Source organism: Suncus etruscus, chromosome 6 (genome assembly GCF_024139225.1).
Source record: "Suncus etruscus isolate mSunEtr1 chromosome 6, mSunEtr1.pri.cur, whole genome shotgun sequence".
Classification (NCBI taxonomy): domain Eukaryota; kingdom Metazoa; phylum Chordata; class Mammalia; order Eulipotyphla; family Soricidae; genus Suncus; species Suncus etruscus.
The window spans coordinates 100,554,478-100,571,200 of record NC_064853.1 but is presented as its reverse complement, the minus strand read 5'-3'; the positions used below and the strand labels follow the sequence as shown (position 1 = coordinate 100,571,200).

The window sequence follows — 16,723 nt, the reverse complement described above, 5'->3', positions numbered from 1 at the left end:
TTTGGATATTATATATCCAAACACAGTGATCATTATGTCTTGACAAATATTATTTTTGTTTGAGGGGGGTCACACCCAGGGGCACTCAAGGGTTACTCCTAGCTCTATGCTCAGAAGTCATACCTGGGCAGGCTTGAGGGACCATATGGGATGCCGGGAATCGAACCAGAGTCTGTCTGGGTTGGCCACGTGGAAGGCAAACACCCTACCACTATGCTATCACTCTACCCCTTGAAGAATATTCTAATCTATATATTTTTATTTGATTATGTCTACTAATATGATCTAACATTTATGTCCATAGATACCACTGGAAAAGGCAACTGCATACCATACTCTTGCTATAGTGCACATTCATTTAGTATATTTTTGCGATTTGTTTTCAATTCAAGCCATAATGCCCATGTTTTTACTCTGCTTTCAGAAAAGGAACTTGGAGATGCTCAAGACCAGTTAGATCATACTTCATGGTGTGGACTCCTTTTTTTTATAGTGCTCATTAACATATGCTGAGTATAGACTTGAAAATATGATTGTTCTAAGAATGCTTTATGCACAATCTAACTCAGGAGCCTTTCTCCAGCAAGTTTACTGTCACCAGGGCTGGAGCAGAAGATACGCAGCAGTAGGGCATTTGCCTTGCATGCCAGCCAACCTAGGATAGACCAGGGTTCGATTCCTGGTGTCCCATATGATCCCTCAAGCCAGGAGTGATTTCTGAGCTCATAGCTGGGAGTAATCCCTGAGTGTCAATGGGTATGTCCCCCTCAAAAAAAACCCCAAAAGTTCACCCTCACCAATGATGATTTGCCTAGGAATTAGAAAACTTTTCTATCTGACTTGCCAGCTTTTTATTTTTTAAGCACTCTGACCCATTCCACCTGGGTCAGTTTTTTCAACTGCAACCTATTGGTCGATCTTCAGTGTCTGTGTGTGCACACGTGTGTGGTGAACATCTCTATATCAGTCTAATGTCTATCTGTATTGTACATAATGCCTGTTCATTTTATATATATATGGCCCTTCCCATTATATATAACCCTTCCTTTTCCCCCTCCCTGCTTACCACTTTATAAATCCTTTTCTGTCTTTTTGCTCTCTCACCTCTGATCTGTTATTTCTCCTTATTTAACCCTTTTTGCCCTCAGTTCTTAACTCCTCAGGAAATGGAACATACCCCCAACTCCGACTAGCTGCCAGCTGGCTCCCAAAGCAAAAGGACAACCTCCCAGCCCAACATGCCTTGGTACAAGAAGATGCTACTGCCACTGCTGCTGATTTGCTCTCGGCAGCCCCTTTTCTACTACTTCTCTTTACTGTGAACTGTTTGTTGCTCACTACTGGATTAAGCTTCTGAGAGACCCTCAGCACAAGAACATTTCCTGATCCATGAAACTACAAGCAGTTTTTCAGACTCCACAAGATCTCATCGCAGGCTGAAGGTGTGCTCCAGATTTTATCCTTCTCCCACAGATTACTGCAAAAAAACTTAAAGGGGATATGTGTATTTTCTTAATAGGCTTAATTCTTATTGTGTATTTCCTTATGTAAATGTAGTTTTCCCTATTCTTTTTTTGGATTTGTTTAGTAGGGAATTCTAGTAGATAAGTTTCTCTTGTGTTTTGAGTTCATGTTAGAACCTGGTTATAGGGATTAGTTAGATTGTTATTTTTACCCCCATATGCACCAGTAGTGTCATGTGGCATTGTGCTTTCTGCATAGACACATTAAAATGGGGAATCTTACATATAGAAAGTTCTTATCTAATAGGAATAGAAATTCATAAATTTTATATTGTAGAGGGGGCTTTCACCCTAAACATTTGTCATAGTGACTTGACTTAAGCTTCAGTTGATCGAACATTGGTTGTTCACCTAGACTCTTACATTCCATCTTTGGAACTGGCACGGTTTTCTGCACCAGCACCAAGAATTGAACTTGTTCTGGGGAAAGCCCTACCTAATGCTGCCCTGACACTGACCTGCTCCAAGGTGGGTTTATATGACAATCTGACAACTTGGAAACAGCAACAACTTGCTTTCAGGCCAGGTTTCCCATACACTGCCACCTAACAGTGAGATGAAACCAGAAGATGCTCTGTGACACCTGAATTTAACATAGGATATGTGGAAAAACCAAGACCTTTAATTATAGAAGTCTGACTGCAATGACTGAGATTGAGAACTTTTCCTGGGGTTAGACAACTTAACTTAGTATGCCCAGTGTCTGTAATTGGTCTATTTCCAGGATGCTTCTTGGGAAGGACACCTTGATTTTAGGCCAAAGATTTTTCCCTTTTTATTTTCCCCAACTTTTGCTGCACCTATGCAAAAAGCTCCCCCCCCCGTTTTTTTTTTTAGATAGATGTTCTCACCTTTTTCATAGACCTTTGCAACACAGAGTACTTTCTTTTACCTCATATTTCTGTGTTTTTATATAAAATAGGAAGGAAAAAAAATGAGGGCCAGGATGAAGTATTTTTAGGTGCATTGGTGGAGGGGGAAAAAAAAGAATAGAACTAAATATCCAAGCCAAAGTGGACAAACAACGAAGTCAAAAGACCCAAATTATAACAATCTAAACTTAAAGTGGGTCTGTTATACTGACAGGCCAGGGGGCTCAGGGTCATATAGGATGCATTCTTCTTAGAAACATTGGTGAGGGAGGATAAAACTGGTGGTAGAAATGGCCCTGATTTACTGTATATCTGAAATCCTACTATGAAGGGCTTCGTAAATCACAATAGTTTAAATAAAAAAAATAAAAAGACAGTAAGATTTTTCAAAATATATTTTTAAAAATATACTATATAAAAATGATTAATGGATTTGCATAGAATTTATAGATATCCTTTCAAAGTAATAATAGCTAGAGCTATTCTAAAATTTTTATACCAATTGTATTAAACTATAATTTAAAACTGGCTGCAAATAGTAAACTAATAGTTGCAAAATGCATATTGAGGTACTAGGAAATCAGAGCTGCATTTTAAAACCAGATGAGTATAAAACCAGCCACATCTCTATGTATTCATGTGGACCACTGAGCATTTGAAAGGGTAATTTGAAAAGCAAAAATGTTACTATAATAAATTTCCTTTCCTTATCAATAGGTAGTACAACTTTTAAGTCTTAAAAAATATAAATGTATCATATAAACTTTAAAAATATTAACAGTATTAGGGCCGGGAAGGTGGCGCTAGAGGTAAGGTGTCTACCATGCAAGCGCTAGCCAAGGAACAGACCGCGGTTCGATCCCCCGGCGTCCCATATGGTCCCCCCAAGCCAGGGGTGATTTCTGAGCACATAGCCAGGAGTAACCCCGAGCGTCAAATCGGTGTGGCCCAAAAACCAAAAAAAAAAAAAATAAATAAAAAATAAATAAAAATATTAACAGTATTAAAATTAACAACTATCTTACCGCATTACTCTGAAATCATATATAAACAAAGATGACAAGACATAATACATACTGGAGGCCGGCCGGGACGACCCCTTTTTCTTTTTCCTTTGCCCTCTGTTTCTTCAAGTTCACTCCCAGCATCCGAATGGGCAGTAGTTTCATTAGTTGAATCCCTGAAAATTATATTATTTTAGTATTTTATTAAACAAAGCAAGTCATAATCTAAGCATATACTTTGCTTATATCCTTTTACACTGATCAAAAAGTTGTTTATATTACTGCTTGAAAATATAGTATTTATATAAAAAATCTAATACATAATATTATACTTTTAGCAAATTAAAAATAGTACTCTTCCAATTTTATATCACCTTAAATATAAGAAATGAAAGACTCAAACATAGAAATAAAAAGGAACTAATAAAAAAAGGAAATAATGACACTGGAAATGGCAGCTGCTATGCCAATTATATATTCAAGAAATAACTACAGTGGTTAATTTTTCTTTATGAAAATAAAGGCTTAAAAAAATAATTTCCCCTTGGAAGCAGAGAGCTAGTACAGTGAAGGGTGCATGCCTTATACACAGCTAACGTGGGTTCATTGAATTCCTGGTAACCCCTATGATTACCTGAGCATAGGCAGAAGTTATTCCTGAGCACATTTACAAGAGCAATCCCTGAGCAAGGGCAGGTATGCCCTCTACCCAGGAGGGGGGGAAAAAAAGGAATTTTTTTTTCATTTTATGAAAGTATGAAATCATAGATTTCAAATAAATGTTTAAGGTTTTTTTTTAAAATATAGATGTAAGTTATTGGAAATGGTAAAGATACAGAGGTTATGCAACATATAATTTGTATATAGTTGTAAAAATCACATAAAGTGGTATTGGTAATTTGACAAACTCTTACCCACAGCTAATATATGGTTGTACTGTTGAGCAAGGAAGGTTCTGACATGAAAGATGGTTGATAAGTGATGACTGTAATGAAGAGTTCACATATGAAATGATAAAGATATCTGCTAGAACTTTACATTAGTCAATGTAGTTTTATCAAATTATTTTCAAATACTCAAAATTATTAGCAACTTTACCAAATAAGATTATAATTCTCAAATAATGAAAAAAATATTTTCTCTTCGTGTGCTATCATAACTACACACATTAATAATCATTATCCATTATTTTGATAGGACCAGAGCAATAGTACTACCAGGTAAGACATTTGCTTGCACAAGACTGGCCTGATTCTAATCCCCAGCACCCCAAATGATCACCTAAGCACAGCCAGGATTGACTTCTGAGTACTGATGCTGAACTAACCTTTGAACACTGACAGGTATGGCCCAACTCTCCCACCTCCAAAATAAAATAAAATTTATAGATAACTAACAAAACAATAAATAAACAAAATAATAAACAAGATAAACAAAATCTTGCTGAGATTTATGGAACACACACTCCCACTTAAGCCAATTTCAAGAAAATACCAAAATAGAATTGGAAAGTACGTGACAGAAGTATATTACTAGTTTCTACTATATATATATATAGTAATTTTTAATAAAAAATCTCCAGAGAAGACTGGATCTATAGTACAAGGATAGGGCCTTTGCCTTGCACAAAGTCACCCCCTTGAGTCCCAGTAAGAGTGATCCCTGGGCAGAGTTCCTGAGCACTTCTGGATGTGGCTCAAAAGACTCCCCAGCCAATAAAAAGTTCCAGGAAATAGAAAATATTAACATGTTTTAATTATAAAATTAGAGATACTTTGAATATTAATTTATTTTAAGGTATTAAAGTCTATATAATTTGACTTTTATAGTGGCTATGTATATTTAATCAAGTCACTAAATTTCTGAAAACTTATTAACAGGCTCTCGGTTGGTTTCACAATGACACTGAGATGTTTAGAGTGCAAAATAATAAATATTTTATCACTGATAAAAATCTGATTTTAAAGTATTTACATAAAAACTACAGATATCAGGAAAGGAACTTAAGAAATAAAAGCCCAACTCACAATCTATTATTTTCCACTTTCATTCAAAGTTCTTAGTTCCATTTCCCCTATTTGTTATTCCTTGTTTTCTTATTTTGTTGTTTTGTTCTTTCAGGGCCAAACCCAGTCATTTTTAGTGCAACTTCTGACTCAGGAAATGTAGTGTTCAGAGAATGATAAGCAGTGCTGGGATTCAAATCATGCAAAACAAGTTCCTTAACCTTTGTACCATCTCCCCAGTCCCACTTTCTCTACAGTCCTTTCTGTATATTCTTGAAAGCTCAGGACTTCAGTGTCTGCTCTTCTTCTTAAAGAGAACTATTCACAAACTTCATACTAAAGATATTCAATGATGTTACTGCACTATGCATTATTACCCTTTAACATATTAACAACAAATCTAGACAGATACGTCTAAACTATAGTTCAAGATATGTAACTGTATAACATGATTCTCAATGAATTTCAAATTCCACATAAAATAGTAGTCCAGTACTAACTCTAGTTTTCTACATATAGCATTTCTATTAATAAGCTGATTTAACAAATTAATGCACAAGTATGTTTTAAGCTGATATACAAATCTGTCACCATTATCATGCTTTTCTCTTTTCTTGGAGAGGGGGTACACATGGTGATTCTCAGTACTTACTCCTGGTAGTACTCAGGAGACCATATGATAAAACCAGGTAGGCCGCATGCAAGACAATCACCCTACCCACTGTACTATCACTTTGATCTCATTATCTTGTCTCAGTCAAGTTCTTAGAATCAATCTTCTTTTTGTGCCAGAGGTTAATGAACACTCTAAGTACTCCTCATTATAATAATCTTGTTGCTTGTTCTTTCCATTAATTAACTATCACCACCATTTCACAAAATAATTCCACCCTACCTTCCTTCTACTATTACTCCAGTATTAAGCCATTCAACAAATTACCATCATTAACAATTCTTTATCAGACTACTTCCTTACTTGCAAATTGTCACTGGTAATGTGATATTTAAAACTAATAATACAGATCTCAATCCTTCAGTCAGCAACAGTTTCTTAAAAGTCTGTAAAGTTATCATTTCATAAATAAGGTCATAACATCTCTTTACTTACTTCTAAATTCTTTTAGGCAGCAGGAATCCAATCACAGACATTGTACATGAATGAACATGGCTCTAATTGAATAATATTTGATTTACCAAACAAGAATGTGAGTCACTAGCAGCAGTTTGTCATATCCTGAGTGATTTGATTTTATTTATCTCAATGAAAAAAACAGTAAGAAGAGAAGATACCTTTTCTACACACTACATTCCAAATTATGTTTGCTATAGTATGCTAGTTTATATGTATCACAACAGTTTTACAAGATATATTATTGTCCCTATTTTACAGATGAGGAAATATCTGATGACCAATAATCTTAGCTCATATTCACAAACCTAATTAAGTAGCAGGTCACACTTAAGATATCAATGTCAACTTCAATTTTCACATTCTACATCTAGACACTATACCACAAATATTATGTTGTGGTTTGGTTTGGTTTTGGTTTTGGGAAACATCTGCAGTGTTTAGGGGTTAGTCTTGGCTCGCGCTCAGGGATCAGGGGGCCATATGGGTGCTAGAGGTGCTAGGAACCATACCACATAGAATATGTGCAAGACAGGTGCCCTATCTATTGTATTATTCCTCCTTCCCAAAAAGTATTATATTTTATATTTCTCTCATGAAAATTACTTATACATATCTGGAAAGTTCCAGGAGCAGGTTGGCTCCAGTAGAAAAACCAATTTATTGCTAGAAATATATAATTTACTCCCAGGTGCACTGGGTGAAAAAAAAAGGTCAGAACTAAATGCCCAAGCCAAAGTCAACGACAATAGAATCAAGAGACCCAAACTATAACAAGCTACACACAAAATGGACCTGTTACACTGGTAGACCAGGGTTTTAAGGTTGGAGGTATGAGATGCATGCTGAGAACTGGTGAAAAAGGTCAAGACTGGTGGTGGGAATAGCCCTAATTCATTCACTGTCACTATATGCCTGAAATACAACTATGAAAGACTTATAATTCACAATGGCTTCAATAAAGAAATAAAAATATATAGTTTACTAACAAGTTAAAAAAGTATAATTTGCTTTCTAATTTTGTCAGCTGCAGTCAATTCAAAAGGAACTAGTTTATGTAATATGTTCATTAAAATACATATAACATTTGTCTTTTATATCTTTTGTTTGTTTTTAGGTCACACCCAGTGGCGCTCATAAGTTACTCCTGGCTCTATGCTCAGAAATTGCTTCTGGCAGGCACAGGGGACCATATAGGATGCTGGGATTCGAATCCCCGTCTGTCCTGGATCGGCTGCGTGCAAGGCAAACGTCCTACCACTGTGCTATCTCTCTGGCCCCACCATTTGTCTTTTAATATCAAGCAAAAGAAATATACTAAGAGAGGGCTAGAATGGTAGCATAGTGGTAGGGCGTTTGCCTTGCATGTGGCTATCCCAGGATGCACACAGGTTCAATCCCCAGCATCCCTTATGGTTTCTGGAGCCAGAAGAGATTTCTGAGTGCAGAGCCAGGAGTAACTCCTGAGTGCTGCTGGGTGTGGCCCCCAAACCAAAAAAAAAAAAAAGAAATAGACTATTAGAGTATATAAGAGTTTTACTTCAATGTATCCTAACTCTAAATCCCAACGCACAAAATAACACTGTTGGCAACATTACTTATGCTCTGCAATCAGTATGCATGTGACTACATAGATTTCTGACCTTTATTATTTAATGTTTAAATATGAATTTCTCGTGTAAACATAAAAAATTAAATAAGAATTCTCATATAACTAAATGATACTCAATAGTGCATATAAAATCAATTTATTTTAATTATCAATGAACACTATTGATACAGGGGTCCTCAAACTTTTTAAACGGGGCCAGTTCACTGTCCTTCAGACTGTTGGAGGGCCAGATTATAGTAAAAAACAAAAATTATGAACAAATTTCTATGCACACTGCATATATCTTATTTAGAAGTGAAGAAACAAAATGGGACTAAATACGATATGTGGCCCGTGGGCCGTAGTTAGAAGACCTCTGCGGTATTGAACAATCAACACTTAAAATTATAACTAGTTTTGCACCTTTAAAAACAGAATTAAGGGCCCGGAGAGATAGCGGCGGCGTTTGCCTTGCAAGCAGCCAATCCAGGACCAAAGGTGGTTGGTTCGAATCCCGGTGTCCCATATGGTCCCCCGTGCCTGCCAGGAACTATTTCTGAGCAGACAGCCAGGAGTAACCCCTGAGAATGCCGGGTGTGGCCAAAAAAACAAAACAAAACAAAACAAAACAAAAACAGAATTAAAACAGCTGTACATACTTGTATGCTAACTCACATCAACAAATATCTAACCGAAGTACAATCCTGGTAAAGAAGTATAAAAATCAAATTTTGACCAATTGATATAAAAAAAATCTTACAAATGACTAATGTTCATATTTGCTTATTACTGGACATAAGAGAACAAAGAGTCAGATCAAATATAAATTGTTGCTCTCTAAAATTCTCCTTTTTTTTTCTATCTTGCATTTCCAGTGTAATCAGTTCAAATTGTGTCTCCCTCATCTCTAGCTTAGATACTGAATTATCTGCCCCCAGGGTATCTTCTTTACTGCTGCACCTTTGAAATTAATCATGATACTGCATTAAGAATTCTTTGCTAAGTATATATCTTATCTGATCTCTGGTGGTTAAAATCTGACTTTAGTGACTTCCTAGAAAATAACATCTCTACCCTACAAACAAACCTTAATCTCATGCCATACTACTTTTCATCCCCAAGATGGGGGGAGGGGCAAACAGTTCACTGGCACAAACAATGAAATTCCTACTTCAGACCCAGTACAGAATACCACGCTTCCTGTTTTTTCCCCTCAATTTTGCAAACCACTTCAATTCTAAACTCAATCATTTTTTCCTTAGAAAAGTAGACTAAAATAAAAACATTCTGACACTTTCTTAAAATCCTCAGCACACCAATAGCAGTTTAGATCTATGCATTTTTACTTAAATAATATCTAATTATGTTCCATGGCAACAAATACTGAGTTTCTTGGTGTTTTTTTTTTTCACTCCCCCACCTATCTAGCATATTACCTCGAGTTGGAATATATAAATATGATACTTTATAACACTTGACACTATTATTAAACAGCACTGAAATAAAAAAAAATCCATTACTAATTATAATTACCAAAGTAATACAAAGAAAAAGATCCCTGACTAGAATGATCTTTCCAATATCTCAACAGAAAAATCATCTGGAACTGAACATTATGATATATTGGATCAAAAGACTGCTTACAGAAAACCTTAGTGCTCTAGTTCACTACGATCTTCACTTTACAAGTGACTGAGATAGGTTTACAAATACCATGAGACAGACATAGCATGTTTCCTTTCCCTACAAATATTTCTATAAGGATGAACAAGCAAGGTACTTATGCTGCTAATGCAATCAAAATTTTTTCAGAAAATGTGTCTTCAATAAATGCTTCTTACATCTTAACCTGACCAAGGATTCCATCTTCAATTTAGCATAAAAAGTAAAGTGCATTTGCCCAGCTTATCTTACTGCTCTCTTCTAATATATTGTAGGGTTTATATTTTTATCAAAAAGAATTCACTCAGAAAATATGTTAAATAAATATCATCAAATCAGTGGCCTACAGACAGCATCTTCCTTATAGGCATAAGGCCAAAAGTTCAAACCCTGGTACCACCACACAAGTCAAGTGTTATCTCTAGCACTCCAACAATAAAGAGAAGGGCAGGATGAAAAATTAACAATGTTGGGCACAGTGGTGTTTGCCTTGCAGGCAGTCGTCCCAGGACCAAAGGTGGTTGGTTCAAATCCCAGCAACTCCCGGCATCCCATAGGTCCCCCATGCCTGCCAGGAGCCTGCCAGGAGCTATTCCTGAGCAGATAGCCAGGAGTAACTTCTGAGCACCGCCGGGTGTGGTCCAAAAAAACCAAAAGAAAAAAAAAAAAAGAATTAACAATGTTAAAATGCATCTTTTAAAAATACTGCCAGATCAATAAAATAGTCTTGTAAATGGGCTGGAGGTGCAGCACAAGAAATAGGTCACTGGCTTTGCATGAAATGACCCCAGGTTCAATCCCCAGCATTCAATATGATCCCCCCCAAGCACTGCCAGAATTATTCCTGAGCAAGAATAACCCAAGCATGCCATGTGTGCTCAACTCCCCCCAAAATAAATAAAAATAATTCCATAAATATATCCATTAAAATACAACACATTTCATATGTACTTAATAAAATTAATTTGTAATTATTCCTAACAGTGTGATGTTAGGAAGGGGAGGGGAGAAGGGAGGGAAAAGGAGGGAAGAGAGGAGAAGGGAGGGAAAGAAGGGGAGGAGAGGGAAGGACAAGCACAAGGGGAGGAGAAGGGGATGGGCAAGAAAGGGAGAAGGGGATGGGAAAGGAAAGAAAATGAAAGGAGGAAACGGGAAGGGGATGGGGAAGGACAGGTAAAAAGGAAGGGAAGGGGAAGGGAAAAATTATTATAAAATGTCATTGAGTATGATGCCAGAAAAACAAAGATTACAGGAGGAAACTACAATGTAGAAGGATCAAAGAAGTTTTACACAAGACATGATAAAATGATAGCTCAGCTATGACTTAAAGTTCTAAGAAACTGGCCAGCTTGGTGATGCTAGCAAGATGAAATGGGAAGGAAAGGGGAGGGGGGAGGAGGAAAAGGACAAGGGAAGGGAAGGGGGATGGAGAAGGAAAGGGAAGCAGAAGGAAAGAAAATAATCATAAAATGTTATTGAGAGGGGGCCGGCGAGGTGGCGCTAGAGGTAAAGTGTCTGCCTTTCAAGCGCTAGCCAAGGATCAGGACCACGGTTCGATCCCCACTGTCCCATAGCGCCCCCCCCCCCAAGCCAGGGGCAATTTCTGAGCGCTTAGCCAGGAGTAACCCCTGAGCATCAAACGGGTGTGGCCAGAAAAACAAAAAAAAAATGTTATTGAGTATGATGCCAGGAAAACTAATAAAGTACAAGAGGAAATACAATGTAGAAGGATCAAAGCAGCTTTACAGACATGATAGCTTAGCTATGACTTAAAGTTCTAACAAACTGGCCAGCCTGGTAATGCTAGCAAGATGAAAATAAACAAAGTAAAAAGGAAAGAAAAGTATATAAAGTTCTCCAAACTCAATATTCAATCTTAGTTCAAGTAGAGGACTAATAAAAAGTTCTGATGTTTAGAGACTAATAAAACAGTATGAAGACACGTTAATGTCTCCTGTATTGTGGGAGAAATGAAACATAGATATTGATAGTGTTTTAAGCAGATAAAATAATTTAATCTAAAAAAATACCATATACATTTAAAAAAAAGAAAAACTGTAACACTTACTGTAACACTGGTAACTCTGAAGTAATCATTGCTGGAGAGGTCTTTCCACAATGGAGCAAAAGAATTAAGTGTGGTACAATTCAAACCTTCAAAAATAACCTCAATGGCAATCCTATTAAAAAAAAAGAGAGAGAGAGAGAGAGAGAAATGTCCAGCGTTATTCAGGTATAATTGTTCAACTTTAAGGTTATCTTTATAAAATAATACAATGATGTAATGTACATCTATATCATCACCTCCCTCCCCATCCTGTCAAGAGAAATCATCCATCACTTCATGTATTTGGGGGGAGGGGTGGTATTGAGCGTATTTAAGCTCTTCCCTCAGTAAATCCCAATTATTCAGTATAGTCTTAGTAACTACAATGATATGCATATGTTCCTCAGGCCTTATTCATCTACAGCTGAGCATCTAGATAAAGCAGCTACAAACCTCATTATTTCTCACATTCCCCAGTAAGCTCTTTAGCAGTTTTCTACTATCTTCATTAATGTAAGGGGGAAGGGTTAAGATTTCAGAAATAGCTGATATGTTTCTCTTTGGATTATTTCACATAGCAGAATCTCTTCAAGTTCATTCATGTTGTTGAACAGCTAATATATCCTTCCCTTTCTTAGATTGAAAAAGTACACAAAAAGTAGAGATGAAAATATTTCAAAGATGGGGAAATATTATTAGTTTATAATAAGATATTGTGAAAATATAAAAGAAACTTATGGTCCAATAAATTACATTAATTTCATTTAATTAAAAAATTCCTAGAAACACAACCTGTCAACACTGGTTCAAAAAAGAAATTTAGGGGCTGGAGAGATAGCATGGAGGTAAGATGTCTGCCTTGCATGCAGAAGGGCAGTGGTTGGAATGCAGGCATCCCATATGGTCCCCTGAGCCTGCTAAGAGTGATTTCTGAGCCTAGAGCCAGGAGTAACCCCTGAGCGCTGCCGGGTGTGACCCCAAAAAACAAAACAACAACAAAATTTAAACTTGAAGACCTGTAACACATAACAAGTGTTATCAAAAATCTCACAACTGGGGCCAGAGAGATAGCACAGCGGTAGGGTGTTTGTCTTGCATGCAGCCCAGCAGATGCCGGAAGACCAGTGGTTCGAAACCCAGCAACCCATATGGTCCCCCATGCCTGCCAGGAACGATTTCTGAGTGCAGAGCCAGAAGTAACTCCTGAGCACTGCCTGCTGTGATCCAAAAACAAAACAAAACAAAACAAAAAAAATCTCACAACAAAAACTTCAGAATCAGGTGCTCCACAGAAAACTTAAAACCGATCTCAGTCTTTAAAAAAAAAAGCTTCCAAACTTAATCTATGTACCTACACCTTGTTATTTCAAAAGGTCAAGAAAGCTAAAGGCAATATCCCATATGCAGATGCAAAAAACTTCTTTCTCTCCTCTCTCTTTACTCTCTCCTCCCCTCCATCTTCCCAAGAGTAGTTTGACAATAGAAATCATTTAACATTGCAGGAGAGATAGCATGGAGGTAAGGCGTTTGCCTTTCATGGAGAAGGATGGTGGTTCAAATCCTGGCATCCCATATGGTCCCCTGTGCCTGCCAGGGGCAATTTCTGAGCCTAGAGCCAGGAGTAACCCTGAGTACTACGGTGTGACCCAAAAACCAAAAAAAAAAATCTTCAAAGAAATCAATACATGGGGGATAGCATGATCACCCCAAATCATAATAAACACCATTGGGAAAAAAAACCCTAGGATTTCCAATAATAAACACATCTTTGGAAACAAAATATTAAACAGAAGTAAACAGAGGTTGGAGACATGGTACACAGGGCACTTGCCTTGTATACAGCTGATCAGAGTTCAGTTCCCAGCACCCATATGGTCTCCATACCCATCAGAAGTAATCCCTAAGAGCAAAGCATAACACTGCATAACCCAAAGCCAATAAATAAAGGAATGCAAATAACTTACATATAAGTTATTTATTGAAAGCATTGATAACTCCATACTCATTAATAATAAGAGGATAAAAATAAACCCTCATCCCCCAAATCAGGAACAAAGCAATGTCCATTTTCACCTCCACTTTCCTAAAAGGATTCTTGTTTTAGAAAATACTATATGTTCTAAACAGAGCAATCAGACATAAATCACCATAAAAATAGGAAAGGAAATAAAACTATTTCTATTCACAGAGGACATATATAGAAAATCTCAAAGAATCAACTGCAGAAAATACTAGTAAATCTGCAGTTGACAAAGTAAGTTAAAAAAAAAAAAAAAAACAATTGTGGGACCAAAGCAGGTACATTGGGGGTAGGGCACCCAGGCTCAATCCCAGCACCCATTATGGTCTCTAAAGCCCACAAGTAGTGATCGCTGAGCATAGAGCCAGCTGAGCACATATTTGAGTATGACACACACTCACAAACACATATTTTTTTAATAGAATTTTTTAAACTTGTTTCTTTTTTGGAGGATACCTGGCTCTGCTCAGGGCTTACTACCATCTCTGCACTCAGAGATCACTACTCCGGGTACAATATGGATGCCATGTTGTAAGTAAGGTAAGTACAGTATCTGTTCTATTTCTCTGTGGCCCCTTACTGTATTTATTAGCACTAATAAACAAATTTACTGGTTTTGTGAGGTAAAATCTCAACACAAACCAATTCCTGAGGCTGGAGGGATAGCACAGCACAGCACTTGCCTTGCCCATGGCCAGCCCAGGTTCCATCCCCAATATCCCAAAATGGTCCCTGAGTATAGTCAGGAGTACCACCTGAGTAACAATCAGGGTTGTAGCCCCAAAACAAAACAAAAAGTTAATTCCTTTTTATAGCAGCAACAGTGTATAAGGTCTCTGAGCATACCTCCAGGAATGATCCCTGAGCCCAGCCAAAACCAAAGGGAAAAAAAAGAAGTGAAAGAGGAGGAAGTTAATTAAATCTTGACCTTACTCTGTAAACAAAACTGCTGGATGACAAATGTGATGACAGCAGCTCTGCTTTTCAAGATTCCTTCCACAAGAACAAAGTATGTGATTTCTATCATAACACAACCACCAATGTACAACCACTGCAAACAGAAGCATCTATCTCACTGAACATTGTAACTGTATCATAACCAAGGCAACTCCAGTCAAGTACAACCAGCAAAAGACCATTCACTTCCAGCAAGCACAATAAATAAATGAATAAATGAATGATTGCATGCCACAACACTACAATTAAAGTGAACCTTGCAACCAAGTCTGTGATTTCAGGACATAACAAAAATAATAGTAACAAAGAAAAATAGAAATGAAGCTTTATTAAAAAGAGACCAAAAATGTTAAAAACTAAAAGAAGTCTAAATCATATAATCTGACTCAAATTTGTAAGAAAAAATATAAGACCTTTCATAACTCAAGCAATTTTAAATACGTGAAAGATCTGAGTAGAGGCTTCATCAAAAATATAAATGGATAAAAAATATTTCAATGAATAAACATTACTATTAGAAAAGTGGGTAGAGGGCCCTGAGAGATAGCACAGCGGCGTTTGCCTTGCAAGCAGCCGATCCAGGACCTAAGGTGGTTGGTTCGAATCCCGGTGTCCCATATGGTTCCCCGTGCCTGCCAGGAGCTATATCTGAGCAGACAGCCAAGAGTTACCCCTGAGCACTGCCGGGTATGACCCAAAAACCCAAAAGAAAGAAAAAAAAAGTGGGTAGTAAATTTTATGGTACATACATAAGAATGTCTGGGGCCGGAGCGATAGCACAGCGGTTAGGACTTTTGCCTTGCACACGGCTTACCCAGGACAACCTGGGTTCCATCCCCCAGCATCACATATAATCCCCCAAGCCAGGAGCAATTTATGAGCATATAGCCTGTAGTAACCCCTGAGCATCACTGGGTGTGGTCCAAAAACAAACGAACAAAAAAAAGAATGACTAATTGACAAGGCCATTTCAAGTATGGGTAAAAAAAAATTTGAATAACTGAAAACCTACAAGATGGTCACTGATAAATTCACACAATAACTTTTAAAAACAATCAGTATAAATACTGGCTGGAGAGATAGCATGGAGGTAAGGATTTGCCTTGCATGCAGAAGGACAGTGGTTCAAATCCCGGCATCCCATATGGTCTCCAGAGCCTGCCAGGAGCGATTTCTGAGTGTAGAGCCAGGAGTAACCCCTGAGCACTGCCAGGTGTGACACCCCCCCCCCCAAAAAAAATAGCAGTATTTAAAAAGTTGGACACACACTCCTAGGGAGTCATGTTATACAGATCCCATATCCAAGAATGGTCCTCTGAGCACTGAGTCAAGAGCAAACTAAACCCTTTGCACACAGCCGTGTGTGTGTGTTGTGTGAGAGTGGATAACCTTATTTTTAATGTAGTTACATCAGCTTTATTCACAATTGCCCAAAACTAAAAAATATCTCCCAAACATAATTAAGCAAATGAATGGGTAAGTATACTATATATACATATATAGAAGGAATAGACAATCTCACAATACTGATAGATCTCAAGAGCACAAATGCCAACCATGTTTCATAATTCAAGCTGTTAAATATAGTCTGAGAAAATGAAGATTAAAAAAAAGTCACTAATTACTAGAAGTGAAAAAGAGAGCACTGGAGAGATAGCATAGAGGTAAGGCATTTATCTTGCATGAAACAGGACAGTGGTTCCAATCCGGGCATCCCATATGGTTCCCTGAGTCCGACAGGAGCGATTTCTGAGCCTAGAGCCAGGAGTAACACCTGAGCACTGCTGGATGTGACCCCCCCCCCCCAAAAAAAAAAAAAAAAGAAAAAAAAGAGAGAGCACAGAATAAAAGAGACAGCATAGTACAACTTGAGTTTAATAATGTGCAAATTCAAAAACTTTTATTTGAAATC

General features: G+C 37.3%; 1 protein-coding gene across 1 annotated transcript in view; it reads right to left on the bottom strand.

Moving 5' to 3' along the window:
- The window catches only part of STAG1 (stromal antigen 1), a 363,983-nt gene that overhangs the window by 242,300 nt on the left and 104,960 nt on the right, over positions 1 to 16,723 (bottom strand). The window contains exons 2-3 of the mRNA XM_049775919.1: positions 11,856 to 11,967; positions 3,473 to 3,575 (exon numbers count right to left, since the gene is read on the bottom strand). Coding sequence (XP_049631876.1) covers positions 3,473 to 3,575; positions 11,856 to 11,884 — 132 coding nt within the window. The 5' untranslated portion in view covers positions 11,885 to 11,967. The remainder of the gene's footprint in view (positions 1 to 3,472; positions 3,576 to 11,855; positions 11,968 to 16,723) is intronic.